At 41.8% G+C, this 20,131-nt stretch overlaps 1 protein-coding gene across 7 annotated transcripts in view; it reads left to right on the forward strand.

The window, feature by feature from the left end:
• Window positions 1-1,119: 1,119 nt before the first annotated feature.
• Window positions 1,120-20,131, forward strand: part of LOC116393574 (clathrin coat assembly protein AP180-like) — a 23,849-nt gene continuing 4,837 nt past the window's right edge. For 2 of the 7 annotated variants that reach the window (XM_031866012.1, XM_031866011.1), the window contains exons 1-18: window positions 2,076-2,205; window positions 7,815-7,957; window positions 8,395-8,470; window positions 9,311-9,413; window positions 9,571-9,664; window positions 9,755-9,866; window positions 9,959-10,065; window positions 10,176-10,217; window positions 10,701-10,774; window positions 10,991-10,996; window positions 11,499-11,511; window positions 11,604-11,731; window positions 12,297-12,370; window positions 12,569-12,583; window positions 13,162-13,332; window positions 15,320-15,418; window positions 18,049-18,135; window positions 18,758-18,823. In XM_031866012.1, the coding sequence (XP_031721872.1) occupies window positions 2,076-2,205; window positions 7,815-7,957; window positions 8,395-8,470; window positions 9,311-9,413; window positions 9,571-9,664; window positions 9,755-9,866; window positions 9,959-10,065; window positions 10,176-10,217; window positions 10,701-10,774; window positions 10,991-10,996; window positions 11,499-11,511; window positions 11,604-11,731; window positions 12,297-12,370; window positions 12,569-12,583; window positions 13,162-13,332; window positions 15,320-15,418; window positions 18,049-18,135; window positions 18,758-18,823 (1,540 nt within the window). The other 5 variants (XM_031866013.1, XM_031866014.1, XM_031866009.1 and 2 more) reach the window with 4 other exon arrangements.

Below are 20,131 nucleotides of genomic sequence, written 5' to 3' on the forward strand. Positions count from 1 at the left end.
TTATAGGAGTTATTCTCCAGCTGTGGTCCAGCTGTTCCTCTTTGGTTACTGCCACAGCCTGGAATAGATCTTGGCCTCCTTGAACTGATGAGAGATAACGTTGGGGAAACTGTAAGATCTTCAAGTCGTACATCAGTTACCACAATTAAATACAGATTTATGGATCTAAAGACCCTAAAACTGGTAGAACAGCAGCAGCAGCAGTAATCCCAGAATTCCATTTAGAGTGTGGGAAGAGACTCAGTGATGAGGTATCTGTGTTTGCATGTGAGATGATGGCCATATAGTTATTGCGTTACAGTGGGTAGAGGACGTCAGGCCAGAGAGAGTGGTAATTGCATCAGACTCGTGCAGTCCTAACGAGTTTGACATGTTGCCACTCCAGAAGCAGAGAGGATTTACTGTTTGAAATTCTACAATCATTTTTAAGAATCGATCAAATGAGGATAGCGGTTCATTTAGTGTGGGTCAACGTTGGAGTCGATGGCAATGAGAAGGCGGATGAAGCAGCAAAAAGGGCTTTGAAGAGTGGGAAAAATAACGTTAATGTAAATATAAGTAAGTCAGAAGCTAAAGTGGTGATTAAGGGACAAATCAAAAAGATATGTCAGAACGAATAAAGGGAGTAAAGGAAGATATCTGTTTAAAAATAAACCATTGGTTGGGAGGGCAGGATCTAGTGGACAAACTAGAAAAGAGAAGACAATTATGACAAGACTAAGGAATGGACATACTGGTCTTAACAGTTCCCTCTATGTTATTAGAAAGCATAATAATGGAAAGTGTAAATTTTGTGGAGAAGAAGAAACCGTGGACCATGTTTTATTGTCCTGTCAGAGGTACGAGTCAGCGAGAGAAGTTTTGAAAAAAGGTCTAAGAGAGATTGGAGAGGAAAATATCATTGATCTAGACATATGTATGTATGTGAGTGTATATATGTATATGTATTTCTTTTCGTTTGGTTGTCGTATTGGAGTCCTTAGTCCACACTCCAGATTAGTGGGAGGCGGTAATGCACCCGAAAGCTGTTTGCCAACCGCCAAAAAAAAAAGAAAGAAGAAGAAGAAGCAGGCGGCTGAAAACGGTCCGATTTGAACGCAGTTTTTTGTCAACGCCCCTTTCTACGTCCGCCTGCTCTCGTCTGCTTTCCAGGCGAGGCGCAGTTCAACTCGAACGAGCCTATTGACTCCCCTTTAAGAGATGTGGGATGCGACGTGTGTCATCCAACCCTGTCCAAGAACCCGCTGGTGGAGTTGAGTCTAGGACGTATAGCTAGACCAAATAAATCAACAAACGACAGGGGGGAGGAGAAAAAAGGAAATTCCCTTCTGTCTTTTCCTCTTCCTGAGCATCTTGCACTGCGCAGTGTTGGCGACACCACCGGGGAGCGGTGCGCATTTTCTGTCGATCTGACGAGTGGCCCAACACGCAAACACCTCAATCTGAAAACCAATGAGGAAATAACGGTTCTTCTCTTATTTTGAAAGCATTTTATTCATGCACTGACTCGGGAGGAAAGACAGCCAAACCTGATGCCCCCTCCAAACGGGATATTTGACCGACCTATGGAGTGTTGATTTACATTCCGTCATTTCCCAAGAATATTTTTTGGACACTCCGAGGAGCCTCGCTTGCACCGCAATTTTTTCATTGGCCTATTTCATTATTTTTTTAATAATTGCTGCGGGCTGAGAAAATAGCTTTCATTGCCAGTTGAGTGTTACATAATCGAGTGGCATTAGCTGTCCAAGGTGCTGAACGGAACGGTTGGAGCCTGGACGAGTCGAGGGGAATTCACAACCTTGCGTAAGTCTACTCATCTCACCGCGCATATTATCAACGTGACCGCGCCATTTGATGCGAAAATAATGTTTATGTAGTGGCGTTTGAGCTCCTTTTGTGTGCTTTTCTTCGCCCACACAGAAGGTCACAGGCCTGTATCAATCGGGGAAGAGGAACGCACGGGATTCGCTCACTGAACCACCGGGAAGCAGCCGGGATACATTCATACATTTTTTTTTTCATCGTCCTGTGGCGACATACATTCCTGAGGTGGTCGATTCAACGGAGAGAAAATGTCGGGGCAAACCCTCACGGATCGCATCGCCGCTGCGCAATACCAGCTAACGGGATCAGATATGGCCCGGGCTGTCTGCAAAGCCACCACTCATGAAGTGATGGCGCCCAAGAAAAAGCACCTGGAGTGTAAGTGTAGTCCTTCTTCCTCTTTCCTACCGCATGGGCTGGCCTTACAGGGCCTAGCCTATAACACACCGCATCCACTAAGACCACATGCCACCACAGGCGTATAATCATGGCCAGTCATTTGTTAATTCTCTTAGCCTAAATGGGTGTGGTGCCATAAGGCGGTAACCCCTCTAGTGACCTATTGTGTCAGCCTCCAGTAAGGGTGATGGAAACCCACGGAGAGAGAAAGGGAGAGTGGGTGAAGGGGAGGGAGAAAAGGTCACATTTTAAGGCAGAATGACAAGTCATCCTCAGAACAAGACCATTTAATTCCCCTTTGCTGTGCTCCTGCAAAACCACTTCCCTTAACTGCTGAAGACCTGCAGGTCTGGATAACGAAGGAAGTGTAAGTGTTACACATAAATTAAAATGTAAATTTCAAGATAATGTTGTCTGAAAATGCAAAGAGACCTATTTGGGTTGCACATAGTCTATCAGTGAGCTTAGGCTATAAAGTCACAGCTGAATAACATGATCAAATCTCAGCTTTATTGACACATCTCCAGATGACAGCAGGGGCCACCTTATGACAGTTTGTGATTAATCACTGTCATCTTACACAAATAGTGAGTCAGACCAAAGCAGTGGCGTGGCACTGCATACAGATGACGGGTGGTCTGAACGGTTCTTCATGTCTTGTCTTTTTGTGTCCGTCTGTGTCTGTGTGGTCGCTGGCCAGGTCTGGTCCTGTGTCTTGGGGTAGGGACCTTATATCTTGTGATCCGCTCCCCTGCTGAATAATTTAATAATCAGCCAATGACTGCCTTGCATTATTTACACAGCCAAAGGTGACAATGCTAATGCTAGCAATGCACCAGAGACCATTGCTTCCTCACTCTCTATTGTGTCCCGTGTGTTTGTTTTCTGTGTGGCTTTAACTTTTGACTGTTCAGATTTGGACTGTTGAGCAAACTGTCACAAGCCATGACTTCTTTGTCCAAACTACAGGAGACCGCCTCTACTTACCACACACACTCAAGCCACGTGGAAATATTCTTATACACGTTATGTATGAGACGATACAGCTACAAATAGATTACACAGGAAACACATATATGGGTTTTCTAATCTATGAGGTTACGCTGTTTTCCATTGTGACACCAACCCAGTTACTGACCCTTGGGCTGGGCGTGTGTATGTCGTCGGAGGCGGCGGTGGTGGTTCAGTGGAGTTGCGATGGCAACAGATTGAGAGTGTTAGGGGAAGGCACTATAATGACGGAGGGCAATTGTGAGAAGAAAGAGGACAAATGGCCGGCCTGTCATCTCTAATATGGAGAGACAATCATAATGACTGTATACCTCTTTAACTAGAACCAATACACTGATTGTATTTGTAAAGGTGTCTCAGTGCGGGTCAACATGAATATGTATAAGATGCATTTTCAGGAGGACAAAGGGCAATTACTCTTCTGATCGTATGTGGCAAAACGTGAACGATGAACAGCCTGATGTGGTTGATGTGAATGAGAGTGTGTCACAGGTGCCTTTTGACACATGATTCACCTACAAAATAAAGGTTGCAAAGGTAATATGTATGTGCAGGACTTTCCTTTGTATGGAGAGCCAACATCTTTTTTTTTGTGGCTTTGATGCCTGCATTTGATTTCTTGCTATATGGGGCCCACAGCTCAGGGGATGAAACTGCGGTGTCAAAGGTGTGTTATTTCTTGCTTTTCAATTTCATATTCCATGCCATACCAGACTGCGGCTATCTACTGTGTCAAACAGTGGATAGTGAAAGGAACACTGGAGGGTGTGTGTTACACATTTCTAGAGAACATGTGGTCCATGCAAGGTCAACAAAGCAGAGTTCACTCAACACCAAAGGCAGTGGGTTTAAATTAATCTGAGGTTATGTTGTAAATAGACAGGTCACGTAGAAATAGCTATTTAGAGGAGCGGAATTAATGCACCGAATGTACGGGAAGCTAATGACCACATGTACACGAGTGTAGTTAGATCATGTGTCCTGTCTACAGTATGGTGTGTACGTGTGAGACTCTTTTATTGGAGCCACAGCTAGCATCTCTGGATGTCTAGACAAATTAAATTAGTTGCAGGACCTAAAAGGAATAGTTCATCTTTTTGGAAATTTACTCTTACTCGCTTTCTTGCTAAGAGATGCGAAGACCATACCACTCTCTTATATGTCTGGTAAATATGAATTTACAGCCAGCAGCTGGTTAGCTTAGCTTAGCATAAAGACTGGAAACAGCAAATCCACAAACCAGAACCTCTAAAGCTCACCAATCAACACGTTGCATCTTGTGTAAAAATATCATTTCTTGATGTCTTCATGTCATCAATGTGAGACTAATTGGTGTTCACTGTTGTTGTCACTGGTAATGAGTGAGTTCTGTATCATTTTAACCGGAATATTCCAGCTACCACGAGAGTGGTTTGTTTAGCAATTATAAAAAACGATTACCGCAGACCCAGACTAGATAAAGACACATGCATACACTCGCAGAGTATGAGGCCTCAGTTCATTCTTAGAGCTCTCCTGTGGGCCGTGGATTACCGTCTAGAGTCTTTATTTAGCTCAGTCAATCCTCATTAGACACACACACACTTGTAAGTCAGTATGTGTTCGTTTCAGGTGTGATACTATAAACAGAAAGCGTGGATTATACCACTATATAAGATAGGCCCGTTAAACAACAGTAAACAGATATAATAACATACATGCATAGTTATTATTGGGTATTATGAGCTGATAGTCTGAGAATGGTAGTGGATAGCGCCGTGTTCATCGTGCTAGTATGAATATTAACTTGTAGCTGTGCCAGGGACATGATAATGTTACATAATCATATTTCCGCCATTGTGGACCATGTCTCTATGCGTGTGTGTGTGTGTGTGTGTGTGTGTGTCATTTGAAAAGGCTGCAGGGAGATGTAATCTTCAGCTATTTCACAGAGAAGTTAAGCTAAATGAGGGGGGAAAAAATAAGAAAACTCTCAAGTAGAGGATGAAATAAAAGCGCTAATGTAGGGCTCTTCACGCTGATATTGTCTGCTACATTTTGAGCTAGGAAGATAATTAAATAAACCGGAATCATCACACTGACTGACGGCACTGGTGACGATAAGCCGAGACGTGTTAGATGGTGAGCATTGTGCGAAACAGGTGGTGCCAAGACAGGTGTGTATGTATGTGAGCTGTATGGGGGATGGGCAGTGAGACAACAACCGTAGAAAGACCAGGACCAGTGATTAGCAATAATCTGTTTACGACCCCTCCAGCCACCCCAACCCCCAACCTCTCTGTCCAACCTGCCAGCCTGTTATTTCCTTGAACAGCCTCGCTGCTCCAACTCTTCATTTCTTACACGTTCTTGTGTACAGTAGTGCTCCTCAACAGACTTTCTCTTCTTTCCTGCGTCTCTCTTGCCCCGCCCCTTTTGCTGTATTTTTGGACTACAGTTTGGTATCCACCTACTCAAGGCAAGGCCAAGGCCCGTTCAATATAACGGCCTTCCCCATCTTCCATTATCAGAGGTGCCTGCCAATATTTGCTGCATTCCTCTCTTTGGCACTCGGTATGGATACACTCAGACCTGCCCTTGTTGCTCAGCTGTCAATGTCAGGGGGATGGACTAAAAAATAGATGGTGTTATTTTTTTACTGTGCCCTCAACAAATGCAATATGTGCCCCTGTATTTATTTGTGTCAGGCATGTCAAACATGTTTCAGGGCCTCTAGTAGTGCTGCATGATTGGCAAACATTCTGCAATATACCTCATTAGTAAAATATCATCCATCCTTTTGTTTCTAAAGGACCAAATCCTCTCGGTCTCTTTATATTTGCATGGCTTTTTCTGTGGCCATCTGTCAGCCTGCCTCTTTCTCCCTCTCTCTAAGAAGAAACTCCCACACCAGACAAAGAATAAATCAAATGTTAGATGTGATGATTATCTATTGAAGTCAGGGGCCTGCTCACATGCAGATTGCAATGGTTGCAGCAAATGCCTGTTTCTTTTTCCAGAAATATACTGAGCGGGATTTATATGGCAAAAAGAAAAGAGTCAAAATGATAGAAAATAAATCACCTAATGTTACAAATTGCAGCTTGCATGTTGCAAATTAGGTACGCAAAACTGTGTATATACTGTAGTATGGAGCTGAAAACAATACGTAAATTATTGAATTGATTAAATGACAGGAATTTAATTGGCAGCTATTTTAATAAATAAAGTTGTTTTACGTCCTTTTTCAGGTAAAAATCCGAAACCTCGTCTGGTTCCGGCTTCTTAAATGTGAGGATTTGCTGCTCCTCTTTGTCTTATATGATATAAATTGAATATCTTTTGGTTTTGGACTGGAGTTTTCTTACTTTTTAGACCAATTAGTAAATAGAAATAACAGATTAAGCTCAAACAACATAGGTTAAATAATAATTACATTAAATAATCGTTAAAGCAACTACAAGAAACTGCTGTTTTGTGTTGATTTTGGCGGCCTCTGTGGACAGAAGCAGTGTTTTCCTAGGATGAAGGCTGCATTTCCCAATTAGCATCGCAGCCTCGTGTCACAAAGAACTTGATCCGGTTAGCCTGTACATTTGTTTTGAAGGCGAGTGAAAGAGAGACGCAACTTGCCTGGTGCATGTTAGTCATCATTGCTCATTATTACAGCCATTATCAGCCATAACCACAAAATGTAGCGTAAAAAAATAAGTTCCCAAGAGAAAAATCTCCTCCTGCTTCCTTTTATCTGGCTAACATAAGACTCATTGTGAAGCTATGCCTGTGAAAATGTAATCATTGGCTCCTCTGGTCTGCGTCCTGTAAATCGCTTCCTCTGATTTCGCGGAGAATCGGACTCGGCAACAGGCATTAAGAATAACTATAGAAATAACCAATCTTCTTGCTGATGGTCTTGTTTACTTATGTACGTCATATAGAGGCATCAGTGTTCAATTGAGACCGTTTCATAACCAGTTACAAACTCCTTGTAGTAACTTTTGATGCCTCATATGAAGTATGTTATACATACTTATAATTACACTATACATACTAAGAAATGAGAGGTTAGTCACTGTCCGCAATGACGTGTTTGACCCAGAGAAGTACATTTCTTCAACCTCGAGAGGAGGACGAGAGTTTGGTAGAAAATACTTATATTTCACCTTGTACTGATGCAATGGTCTGGACACTGTTGGAACCCTCTCTGTCAGTCTGAGTGTCTGGCATCCAGGGAGGGGAGCTGACAAGGCATTATTCTGTCTTTTTGCGTTGTCAGTGTGCGTGTGCTTTGTGTGTGTGTGTGGGCTCCTGCACCAACATCATTTCGTATGTACATCAGGTCTTTCTCCTGGCTTAATATTCTCATGGGTGTCTAGAGCAGCTCTGCAGTGAACACTGAGCCTGCCCACTTAATGAAAGTTTAATCAGAGCTGTTCAGATTGTGTTGGCATTTGTCTAAGACTAAACCACCAGTGGCTCTCTTCTTACGTGCCACCTTGTATGCAATTTCCACTTCTAGAAACCTACTTCATGTCATCAGACCTCCAATTTTCACACGATGTCAATGATAATAATGTTTCTTTGTGGATGTGTTGCAGACCTGGTGTCAGCCACCAACACCACCAACGTGAACATCCCTCAGATGGCTGACACGCTGTTTGAGCGAGCCACCAATGCCAGCTGGGTGGTCGTCTTCAAGGCCCTGGTCACCAGTCATCACATGTGTGTCCACGGCAATGAGGTTAGACCCAGGAAGAACAACTACATCTGTTGCAATTCAGTTCAAGCTGAAATCCACAGAGATGAATACAAATGATGTAATTGTTGGAGGGGTTTTTGGGAATAAATGATGGAAATGACTGAATGGATTTGCCAATTCATCTCCCAGTTCAAATGTATTATAAATGTCTTGATAATTGACTTGTGCGTGGTGCTGAGGCGAGCTAGACAAGTATAGGCCTTGACCACAATTCCTCAAAGTAACGACCCTGTGGGTTCAGTGGTTGAGCAATCATCCATGGATTTAGATCTGTAAATGCTGCTATGTGACACAGTGAAATTCCATTTAAAACAGGTGTTAATGTGTTTTGTTGTTGTGTTTAGCTTTGACTTCATCTCTTTCCTCCATTTACCTTGACAATGGTTTAATGTTTATCATGTTTTCTTTCTCTTCCTCAGAGATTCATTCAGTACTTGGCTTCCAGGACCTCTCTGTTTAACCTCAGCAACTTTATCGACAAAACCGGCGCTCACGGTAAGAAAAATATCACAGTATCTGGCAAAAAAAAACACAACAGGAAGAGATAAACACAATGAAAGCCGTCTGGCGAATACATAGGGAGGTACTAGACATGATCGCACACTCAAACTCATTCACACATGCATGCAAACAGATGCTGGAATTTCTGTCTCAAATGTCTAATGTTTCATGTTTATTTGGGCTCTCATATTCATACATTTTATTACCATGTTTTTTTATTTTACATTCTTAGTAAGCACATGCCCTGGATTTTTTTGTTTTTTTTCTTTGACAAATATATGAGAAATTTAATCTACAACCTAAATTAAGATGTGCTAAAGAACATAACAAAGGGCTTGTTTTATCCCAAAGATTCCCTTTGTGTTTGAAATGTTGTCATGACCATGTGGGATAAAAGAAGAAATTTGCAACAAGGCAGCTGTGTGCTGTTAACTGCAAAGTATTTATCGATGTAAATCGATAAATTTTGTTGTCACAGATTTGCAGTTCTTAATGGTTTTGGCTGAATTTCACGACATTTCATGCATTTTTAGTATTCGTTTTCAGCTTTTAAGGCTCGTTGTTTTTTTTAGGATTTTCTCTGAACAGATTAGTTGAAAGTGATTTTTACCGAGATTTTGTCTTCTTGTGTTGTGAAAAAGTCTTACATTACCTGCTGCAAGAAGCCACTGTTTCTTTTCGTGCCGAGGAAAGCTGAAGAGAAAGTGAAGCGAAAAAATTATGAAATCTTTTTAATATCGAAAACGAACACCAATTCATTTTCAGATTTTTTTCTAGCAGAAAAAGCAAAAATAATGAACCCTGTCTGCTTTCTGGCATAAATTTCCCGTTTAGGCTATGATATGTCGACATTCATCAGACGGTATGGACGATACCTGAACGAGAAAGCCTTCGCCTACCGCCAGATGGCTTTTGATTTCACCAGAGTCAAGAAAGGGTGAGTCGAACATGGAGTTCAGAGATGTTGTGCTTATAGGCCTTTGCTTACTCATTCCTCTACTTTCTACCGTCCAGGCTTTTTAAAAATTGATTGTGCTATGTCCAATGGCTGCTCTCATCCCTGTGAAGCATCTAACACTGTAGTATTCTTTCAGTGCTGAGGGTGTGATGAGGACCATGACCACTGAGAAGCTGTTGAAAGGCATGCCTGTTCTGCAGACTCAGATTGACACACTCCTGGAGTTTGATGTGAGTCAGACTTTGGCTTGATATCTGAACACCAGACAGAGGTTTTTCCCAGGCCTTCCAATTCTCACATGCTCTCTCCCTTTTCCTCAGGTTCATCCCAAGGAGCTTAACAATGGGATCATCAATGCTGCATTCCTGATCATGTTCAAGGACCTGGTCAAACTGTTTGCGTCCTACAACGACGGAGTCATCAACCTATTAGGTCAGTAGTCCAGGAGTATCTTTCACTTGGCATTTCGAAGTTGTAAACGTACGGCGCAAAGAATCTGAATGTGCAAAACTTTTGTTTGGCAGAGAAATACTTCAAGATGAAGAAGAGTGACTGTAAGGAGGCCTTGGAGATCTACAAGAGGTTCCTGACCAGAGTGACAAAGATTGGGGAATTCATGAAGCTGGCCGAGGTAATAGCACTTAAAACCACCTTCATAGGGATGCACACACGTCATGACAAAGCAGTGTGGGGACTGTAAAGTTTGGCAATGCAGATTTTAAACTCTTCTTCCTTCAACAGACAATCGGAGTTGACAAAAACGACATTCCTGACATCAACTACGTGAGTTATAACACATCTCTCTATCTATCTATCTATCTGGTGCGACCAAGAATGTAATGCACATGAATACCACTCATCCCACCCCAAACACACACAGAAACACCCACGACTCACCCACCATAAATCTCCCCACCCCAGTGTCTCCACCCGGGGGTAGTAGTGGATCTAGCGGACTCGGATGACGAAGACTGTCCTTTTACACCTCTCGAGGACCCGGTAACCACAGAAACACAGGGTGCCCTGTCTGAGTGCCTGTTTACAGGATGAAGTGTCGGCATGTTGATCCTAATTGAATTTCAGACACAAATCACGAGTGTGTGTGTTTGTACATGCATATGTGGGTATTGCAGTGGGATTTGTCGCTCTCATTTTTTACCACTTTCTTCTTTTTTCAATATCTGGACTTGCACAGCCTGACACCGCGATGTAGGAGACAAGTGGAAAATGTTATGTATTAATTACTCTACTTTTGTTTTTTTTCAGGCTCCCAGCAGTATCCTGGAGAGTCTGGAAACACACATGAATGGCTTGGAAGATGTGAAGGGTGGAAAGAAGGGGTAAGACAATTTCAGTTTGGGTGCTTCTTATGACACTGTGTGGAGATTAGAAGAATTATGATAACAAAAGAACTGAAGTGAAATACTTTGAGATCTGAGAAACTCCCTCTTAACCAAGATAAATGTTGGTAGAAACAAAACAAGTGCTATAATTCTACAATTTCCTTTAACCCTTCCTCTCTTTTACCCCCCTTTATGTTCATTTGGAATCAACAGTGAAGGGTGAGCAATTTCTGCATGTTTTGTTTGAAGTTTACTAACCTCTTAGAAAACTGTGTAGAATTATTTTACTGTCACTTCCCCCACCCCCTCCGGTATAAACTTACATATCATTCACATGTGAATTACAGTATGTAGGTGATCTTCATGTGAATTGAAACATAACTACACCACCACTAACTAAGTTGTGGAAATGTGTGTATTGATGTGATTACATGTGAGAACCGCATGTTTTGATGAACAGTAAGTTGTGTTTCATCACATCCAGACATGCAATGTGAATTAGAATATAAAGTTTTTATTTTCCAAAGTTAAATTGATTACAACAATTAGAGTATGTAAACAACTATTCATATGACCACATATTTGTTCTAAATATTATTATTATTTATTTTTTTTTACCTTTAAAAATAGACCCATTAAATAATTTTCCCTCTGTGTCCAGGAGATTTGTCTGTTTCAATCTCAAGAACTAACGACTCCTTCTACTCTCTCACTCTTTCAGGTCTCCAACAAAGGTGAGGCGCACATTCAAAACAGTCCATATCTTTATTGAGTTCTTCCAGTCTGATGCACCACTGAAAATGGGGCTTCCCTGTCTATCTTTCAGGGGTCTCCGACGAACAATGTGTCTCCAACATCGACTCCAGCCAAATCTTCAAACGCTGTTCCAGTGCTGCAGCCTCCTCCTGGGGAGAGTGCTGCCGCTGCTGCTGCTGCTGCTGAGCCAGCTGAAGAGTGAGTGCCAGTAAACTCTGTGAACTCTTCTCTCTTCTCTGCCTTTTTATGATTCTGAACGTTTGTTAATAAATGGTTGTTGCAAACTTTGAAAACTGGGCTTAAGAGCTCATTTTGCAGCGGTTATTTGGCCTTGGGAGTATTTGATAAACCCTACAAAGTCTTATTTTTAGTCATACTAGCATTGTGGCTCTAGGCATGTTAATGCCGGTTGGTTGGTCCACCACTTTGGTCCGGACAGAAATATTTCAACAACTATCATTTAGCTTGCATTCATGGTTCCCAGCGGATGAATCCCGCTGACTTTGGTGATCCCATGACTTTTCGTTGAGCGCCATGAGGTCGACACATTTCAACTGTTGGATTGATTGCCATGAAATTTGCTACAGTGATTAACAATCAATGTTAACAGCCTCACTGAATGGTCAAAGACATTTAGTCATGTTAGTGTCTGATAACAGTAACATTAACTTATTTTTGCAAAGAGCAAATGTAAAAGAATTACCTTCTGTAAAGGACGATGAACTAAATGTCATTCGCTCTCTGTTTCGACCTCATTCTCCAGTTCCTTGTTGGACCTGGACCCACTGTCCTCCTCGGGTCCCTCAGGACAATCAGCTGCCCCCACGTCTTGGGGAGGTAAGTCATCCTCCTTCCTGTAAACTCAGCTGCTGGTTCATCTGAAAGAATGCAAATCCACATTCTAGCATTATATAACAGTATATCAAGCCACTATATAAGTAATCTGTTTTCTTTAATAAACTGTCAAAATCGGTTTTAGCGCGGGTATGACCTAACATGTATTTCCCTTGCTCTCTTTGCTTTTTGCTTCCATAGATCTTCTTGGATCAGGTGAGCGTCACTCTACTTTCCACTTCATCTCCAGCCTCTTGTCTAGCCTGGTGTCTTCTTAAATCCTCATCCATGACACCTCAATGTCATTGACTTTCTTTCTGAACAAACTCAAATTGAGGTGACCTGGAAACAATATTAATGTTTTAATCAAAATTGAACATAGGCCTATAGATAGACTATTATGTACAAATGTCCCTGTTTGTCTCCTCAAGCTGTTCTCTTTAGTCTGAGTAGTGTCTTTGTTTCTCTCTGCCTTCTCTCTCCCTTCCCTGCACATACTCCATTGTCTGTTTTTGGTTTACAACGGGGGCTTTTTTGGTTGGTTGTTTTTTTATTTGTTGGTTATGACCGAATGGTGTTGGATAATTTAACTTTAATTTGGTTAAAATTTGGATTTTGCTTTGCTTGGTCAACTCCAAAATGTCTTAATTGGCTTTCATTTGAATTGGACCTTTGTTTTGGATTGCTTTTGTTCACTGTTCAACGGTGACTCAACTGGTTATTTTGGTTGCTCTTTTGGGGTTTATTTTGGTACCTTTCTTTGGGGATTTCGAACACCCCGTTGGTACTCGCAGAAATGGGCGATTCCTTGCTATCTGAACCCACCCTCACAGCAGAGCCCAACCCCTCCTCAGCAGCAGCAACGCCCACTCCTGCAGCGGCAGAACCGGGAGTCTCTCTAGCTCCTCCCACTAGCACAGCAGCCTCCACCTCCCCTGGCGCCGCCAATATGGATCTGTTGGGAGGTCAGTGGGCTTCCAGAAAATTCTCTACGAAAGAATCACTCTGGGAAGCTCAACCCTAAAACCACCACACAAATATGATAACACAAAGACGACCGCATGCTCAAACACACACAGTATGTAGACAGAACCTTGCTGATTTATCACTGATATTGTCTGTATTCTGCTAACAAAGTTGCATCATCAATATAGTCAGGTCTTGATGATGCATTGAAGCACACCTCCATCCTTTTCAGCTATCAACTGCCTAGTATGCCTGAAAAAGAATTGAATGTAAAATACATAAATCATTCTGAAACAAATAAGCATATGAAACAATTGTGTAAAACTATTTTGAAATATATTAACAGATGTTTATCCGATGTCACAATTCATTTCATAATGTGACTTTTTTGTGAAAGTGTTGTTGACAATAACCCGCTCCTTCACCTTTGAGACAATCACATGCCTCCAGCCTCTACAACTGCTACCAGATTTAGCCGGTTAGCTCCCATTAGCTGGAGCAACAACAACATTACAGTTATTTGGAATTAACAAACTGGAGTCTGCTGCTGTAAATAAACACAATTACTTCAGGCTGGTCTCATCCAGCATTCGTAGCGATAGCTACGAAAAATAATGAGAAATTTTTATTTTATCCACGTAATCTTGAACGAAGAGGTATAAAGAGGGCAGGAGGGGAGGTGGATGGGTCCAACAATCGAAAGCGTTCTAATCCAAACAACGATCTTTTCGTATTATTCTTGCCTAAACCTAACTGACTTTCCTGTGAAAACGGAAGTTCCTTTTCAGCGGAAATTGACACGTGTTTCTGGCTTTCGTAGGAAAAGGCATGAAAAACTTTCCATAGGATACTGTGATTCCTTAATTCCTTTTTATTTCACACAACAAGGCTGCATATTCTATTTACTTTAATCATTACTCAGCATCAAAGTGAAGATTAACTGTGTTAGCTAGCTCCAGTTAGCCGGACTGCTCTTTTTGCTCTCTGCTCAACACTGTAGTTGTGTGTCTTTCCTTGGGGAACATCCTTAGAATCAAAACACTGAAGTGGTTAACTGTGAAATAACCTGCTAGCTGCTCCCATTATCAATAGAACTAACCGGCTAAATTAGTAAAAATTGGTAGCAGTTCTTCAGTTTCAAGATTCTGAAAATGATGAAATAGAATTCAGTGTGAAATCAAAGTGCCATTGGTAAAAGTGACTTCATGAAATGAAAACACATTTTGAAAAAGGGCATAAAACTGTAGTATGAAAACAATACATTTTGTAAATGTATTTTATGTCATAAATTACCGGTCCATTCATTAGTTTTACACAATGTATTCATCTGATTATTTTATTTTATAATAATTTATTTATCTAATAATGACCGCTTTGGGCCTCCATACCAAATAGATCATGCAGGATGATAATATACAGAAACAAACAATCTCATTTTCTCTTTTGCACACAGACACACACACACACACACACACACACACACACAATACTGCACAAATACTCCACACACTCACAGACATTTCTGCATTATGGCTTCGGCTTGCACGTAAACATACTGCTACATTCATTCTCCACATGCGTCTTGTTTGATAGGCAGACATGCTTTTCTTTGATCTCAGTGAAAAGCAATTCTATCAAACCCTGTCACGTGGCTACAGATACAGGTGGCAGCTGTAACATTTGTAGATTTCAGGTTTAGTAGATTAACCCTTGCTGTAGTGCCTCCTGTCTGTATTCCCATTTGTCCATTCACCTGTCAGTCATTAATGTCCTATATCAATGCAGCAAGCTACCATGTTTTACAGTTGAAAACTTAGCGTCACAACAAGTGCTGATAATGCTCAAAGCGTACCTTTATTTTCCTCATGCTCTCTTTTCCTCCTCATGTTTCTTGTCTCCTGATTTTCTCTTTTCATCTTTACCTCTTCATCTGTCTCTGTCTCTCTGGGCATCTCTGTCCTCTGCTGGGGTTTGTGTGAACCCCAGATGCCTTTACAACACCTGCTCCTGCCACCGAGGCCTCTGCAGCAGCCGCTGAAGGTGGGGCCGCCGCCACGTCCGCCCCTGCTGCCAACGCTGGAGCTGGTGGGTGACAGAAAGTTTGTCTGTGTGTCTGTTTGTGTGAGTAAGTTTGAGTCAGTGGTGTAAAGTAACTCAGGACAGTAGTGTATACTGTAAGTATACAAAGTATCAGCAATTGAATTAGCTCTACACGGCTGTTTCTTTATTCCCATGTTTTCTATATGAAAAGAAAATGTAAAAGAATCATGAAAGAATTGTAAACCACATACATGTACCCAACATAGTAATTTAATAGGCCGTCACTCTTTCACAATACACTATTACAGATCAAAATCAGAGGATGCTCACCAGAATGTATTCAAAATGGCCGCCACTGAGAGAAACATGGTCACATGGTTTCGGGACAAACCATTGTTTTGTGACAGGGGGATATTCTGTTAGTAACACAGTTGACAGAATTTTTGCGGACATATACATATATATTTGTTTGATTTAAATGTGAAATTAAATTTCTCCAAATATTTTGTAAAGTATTGAGAATTTAAAAATAAATAACTAAATGGATATTGCTTTCCCGTAATCGCTTAAAAATTAGGAAATATAGTAGAAAATATGATTATCATCAGTGTGAAAAACCCAGTAGCAATCGGGGGTCCCCCCCTACCTTAGTGTCCCAGTGTTATGCTGAAGTCTTACACAGACTCATAACCCAATATACAGGATTTCATGTTTGCAAGCCAAGGCAATTGCATCCAACTTTACTACTTAAAATAGGTCTCATAATGGAATATTTCTACATTGCTGTAGTGCTCCTTTTACTTAAAAGAGCAGTCTATTTAGTGGCATCTACCGCTTGAGGCTGCAAATTGCAACCAAATGAATACCCATCCACTCACTCCTCCCTTTCCAAGTGTGTCGGATAACCTACGGTGGCCTTCAGGTAACCTAAAAACCGTAAAAGGCCCCCTCTAGAGTCAGTGTTTGGTTTGTTCGTTCTGGGCTACTGTAGAAACATGGTGGTGCAAAATGGCAGACTCTGTGAAGAGGACCTGATGTAGATATAAACAGGTGATGCACTAATGCAAAAATACTTATGAATAGCCTGTTATATTCAGTTTCTGGCAATAAATCCCCCACAATCCTAAACGCGGATCATTTTAATAAAGGATCTGAATACTTTTTCCACCACTGGTTTGAGTGCAATGACTGTGAATGTACAGATGTTTAAACAGACCTGTTTGTGTCGGCGTGTATGTGTGAACTTCTGGTTGGTCTCAAGTTGTATTCAGGGTTTCGTCCCAAGGCGTTGTGTGGGGACAGCAGGCATACAGATTTGCTGTTCATTGCTGCTGGTGTCTGGACAGTATTGTTGTTATGATGGCGATCGAGGACAATGGTCTTACTTGTCTCTTGTCTTTTTGGCATCTTATATGTGCATTTTGTGTTATGGAGAAGGTCGTGGCAGTCCTTTGGTTTTAGTTGTAGTTAGGTTGCAGCTGGTTAATACACTGTGAAGGTGTTTTATATTCACTCCATTTGTTTCTCATTTTTTCCATCACAGATGCTATTTTCCACTAACACCAGGAGTGTGTTGGAGCTCTGCACATTCTCTCCTTTAATTTCTCTCAGATTCTTTTTCTCCTCAACTTTCATGTTTACAGCAGTATTTTCATCATCATCATCACATAAAACGTGTCTGTTCTGCGCTGTATGAAAGTCACTGACTAACATCCTCCCTTCCTGTTCACGTGTTACATTTCTTCCTCACCCCCCCCCACCCCACTTCTTCCCCAAAAAGACCCCTTTGCTCCCCCGGACGGCAGCACCAACGCAGCATCTTCAGGTCTAGACCTTTTCGGCATGATGACAGTGGAGAATAATAATCTGGGTAGTTCGCTGGATGCCTGTTTTAGCTCTGTGGTGCCCCGGCCTCCGCCCTCCCCTTCCCCTTCACCGCTCTTCACCTCTGCATCCAGCGCCATCACCACCATCGCAACCATTTCAGCTCCCAGCGCCGCCAACCCTGCGACTGACCTTTTCAGCGGTAAATGTTAGAGATGTGTGTGCTCCGGTATTAATCTTAAGAGCCTCTTAAGTGCTCTCATTCATATTGATTAGCATCCTCCTGATTTCCCCATCTTCTTCTCGCTTTTGTTCTTCTTCATTGGTGTCATCAGACTAATGTGCACATATTGAAGGCCTTTTTCAGTTGGCTGCTGTGCGTGAGTCAGAGCATCCTCACCATTTTTAAAGTGTTTGAGCGTTTTAATATTCCTGTCTCTGGGTGCGCATGTGTTCCTAGATCTCTTTGATTCCATGCCAGACACGAGCTTCACCAAAGCAGACCCCCCCCCCAGTGTTGACTTGTTTACAGCAGGTACCCTATTGCACCTACTCCTGCTGTCTCTCATGCACTCTCCCTCTCATATCCTGTCCTGCCGTGTCTGTTTCTCAGCTTTGTCCTTGGCTTTGATTAGGAAAGGGGAAGAAAAGGAAATGAGATGGCTCTCTAACGGGTCAGCTAAAAGCTTTTGAGCTGAAGGAAATGTTTCACTCTTACCTACTTTCCCATTCCAGCATGTACTGCGTGCACTGTGGTTGCAATTGATAACATGCATTATAATCAGTCAATGGTTTGTGTGTATTTGTGTGAGAGTGTGTTTGGGCTCTAAACACCGTCTCCACCTCCCCAGCGGATGTATACAGCTCCCCTGCCCCCATCCTCTGCTCTGCACCCCCGGCCAAAATTGACACGGGAGCCATCATGAACCTGTTTGGTGGTGGGTAACTCACATGACTGCCTGGCCTCACTCTGCCTCCCCCGTTCATGAATGCATCAGCAGAGAAGAGGAGTAGAATCTGGGGAAGATCAGATTAAACAACTAATATTGATATAAGGCTTCATCAATGGTCAGAAATACCGGGTAGTTATGTTGTACATTTGTGTTGAAACTCACATACATGTTGGAACAATGGGAATTCTTCTTTATGAGTCAATCATGAAAGTATTACAAGCAGATGCCTGAGATGAAGCTTGATCATGTTGAAATAGTCAATTTATTTATAAACTGAAAGCTACAAATGTTTTTTTTTTTACTTTCCTTGTTTGAAAATGCACATGGATTCTTTACTGCGACTGTCAAATGAATACGGCGTTATGGGAGACGTGTTCATTTGAGTGTGTGTCTGAAATTCTTGAAGCAAAGTTTCCTGGTTTGTTGAAATATACATGGACTTTTGTGTTCAGCCTTCCAATCTAACTCTAAGCACTTTGTTTGGCATTACCAGCGTGAAGCCGAAGGCTGACTATTACCCCTTCTTTGCCCTTATGCTGCGATGGGAATGGCTCATCATCCTACTTTGACCTGGCATGGTATGGTATATTTTGATTTGACCTGCCAGAGTCCACAGGAGGAGATGCCACAGCCGCTGCTGCTCCTGCTGCCCCCGGTGCTGAACTCATGTCAGGTAAAAGAATGTAACTGATATGTCATGCTGCATGAATAGTGTGTACAGTGAAGGGAATCCAATCATGTTACAGACATGCAACAGAAATGGAAATATTTTTTGTGAAATGTCTGCAACATATTTTCATATGCTGGTATTCCCTCACACACTGTGCTGTAGCCATGGATGGATTACATAACGGGTTTACAGAGCACAGGCCAAGGGGTCAGGGGGCCAGAGCCCCAGCATGAGGTGACTGTTGTTTCTTGCTTCTCATCCTGATCATAGTATTTTTATATTCACTGTCTGTTAACCAAATCCAGTATACAACTCTAACACATGATTCTGATGCTTCAGTAACATTTCATTAAAGTACAGTTACATCAGTAAATTTATTTAAATCAATGCTTGAAGAAAATATGTCTTGCATCTTCGGCTTTCTTTGATGGTTTCCTTCATTTAGTATAGTGAGGTTCTTCGTCTCCAGAGTGAACTAAATACTGAAGTTCAGCTTCAGAGTTTTTCAATGTTGTTGAAAGAGGCACAACATCATTTGTTGATGTGCGTTTGTTCAGTCTGGGAAGGGGGGTGCTCAGGGGCCCATTGCCTCACAATCCATCCATGACTGTAGCTGTTGTAAATTCATTTGTAATTGCATGATGCCTTGTTATTGTCCTTACAATATGGTGTACTTTACAGCAACTTTATTGACATCTTCCGTTCAACTGTTTGCCTGACAAAATGGCTGTTTTTGTGGAAGTCAGTCAGTTGCTGTTTCAATTAACTCTGGTAATGGTTAATGAAATAGTTTGCTGTTAGATAATCTACATTTTTGTTTTTATTATTCGCTGATTATCACACTGAATACCTAATTGTTATTCAGTTAAGTTGTGATTTTTTCTTTTGATTGCTTGTCATTGGTTCAGTATCAAAACAAAGTCACTGTTGAGTTCTAGATTCAAACTATGTCCATTTACGGTTATGTTTTACATCATCATTGCATCATCTCATTAGTTGGGGGGGACTTCCTCCGATTCCTCCGGGTAACCGTGGTAACCGTTACCACGGCAACATAAACCCTGGTTCCCAGTCATTACCTGTCCCGTGTCATTGGTCTCCATGTTGTATATCTGACGGTCTGCAATACTACTGCTTTAAAGCCTAACTCCTTTTTCCCCCTTCTCTTTCTATCATTCATGCAATAAACTGGTTTCACTGTCACCGGCTCCTTTAAAACCTCCTTTATCTCTCTCTCTCTGGCATCTGTGCATTTTATTTTCCCCTCTCTCTCTCTCTCTCTCTCTCTCTCTCTCTCTCTCTCTCTCTCTC

Source organism: Anarrhichthys ocellatus, unplaced genomic scaffold, assembly GCF_004355925.1.
Source record: "Anarrhichthys ocellatus isolate YVR2014 unplaced genomic scaffold, GSC_Weel_1.0 scaffold34, whole genome shotgun sequence".
Taxonomy (NCBI): Eukaryota; Metazoa; Chordata; class Actinopteri; order Perciformes; family Anarhichadidae; genus Anarrhichthys; species Anarrhichthys ocellatus.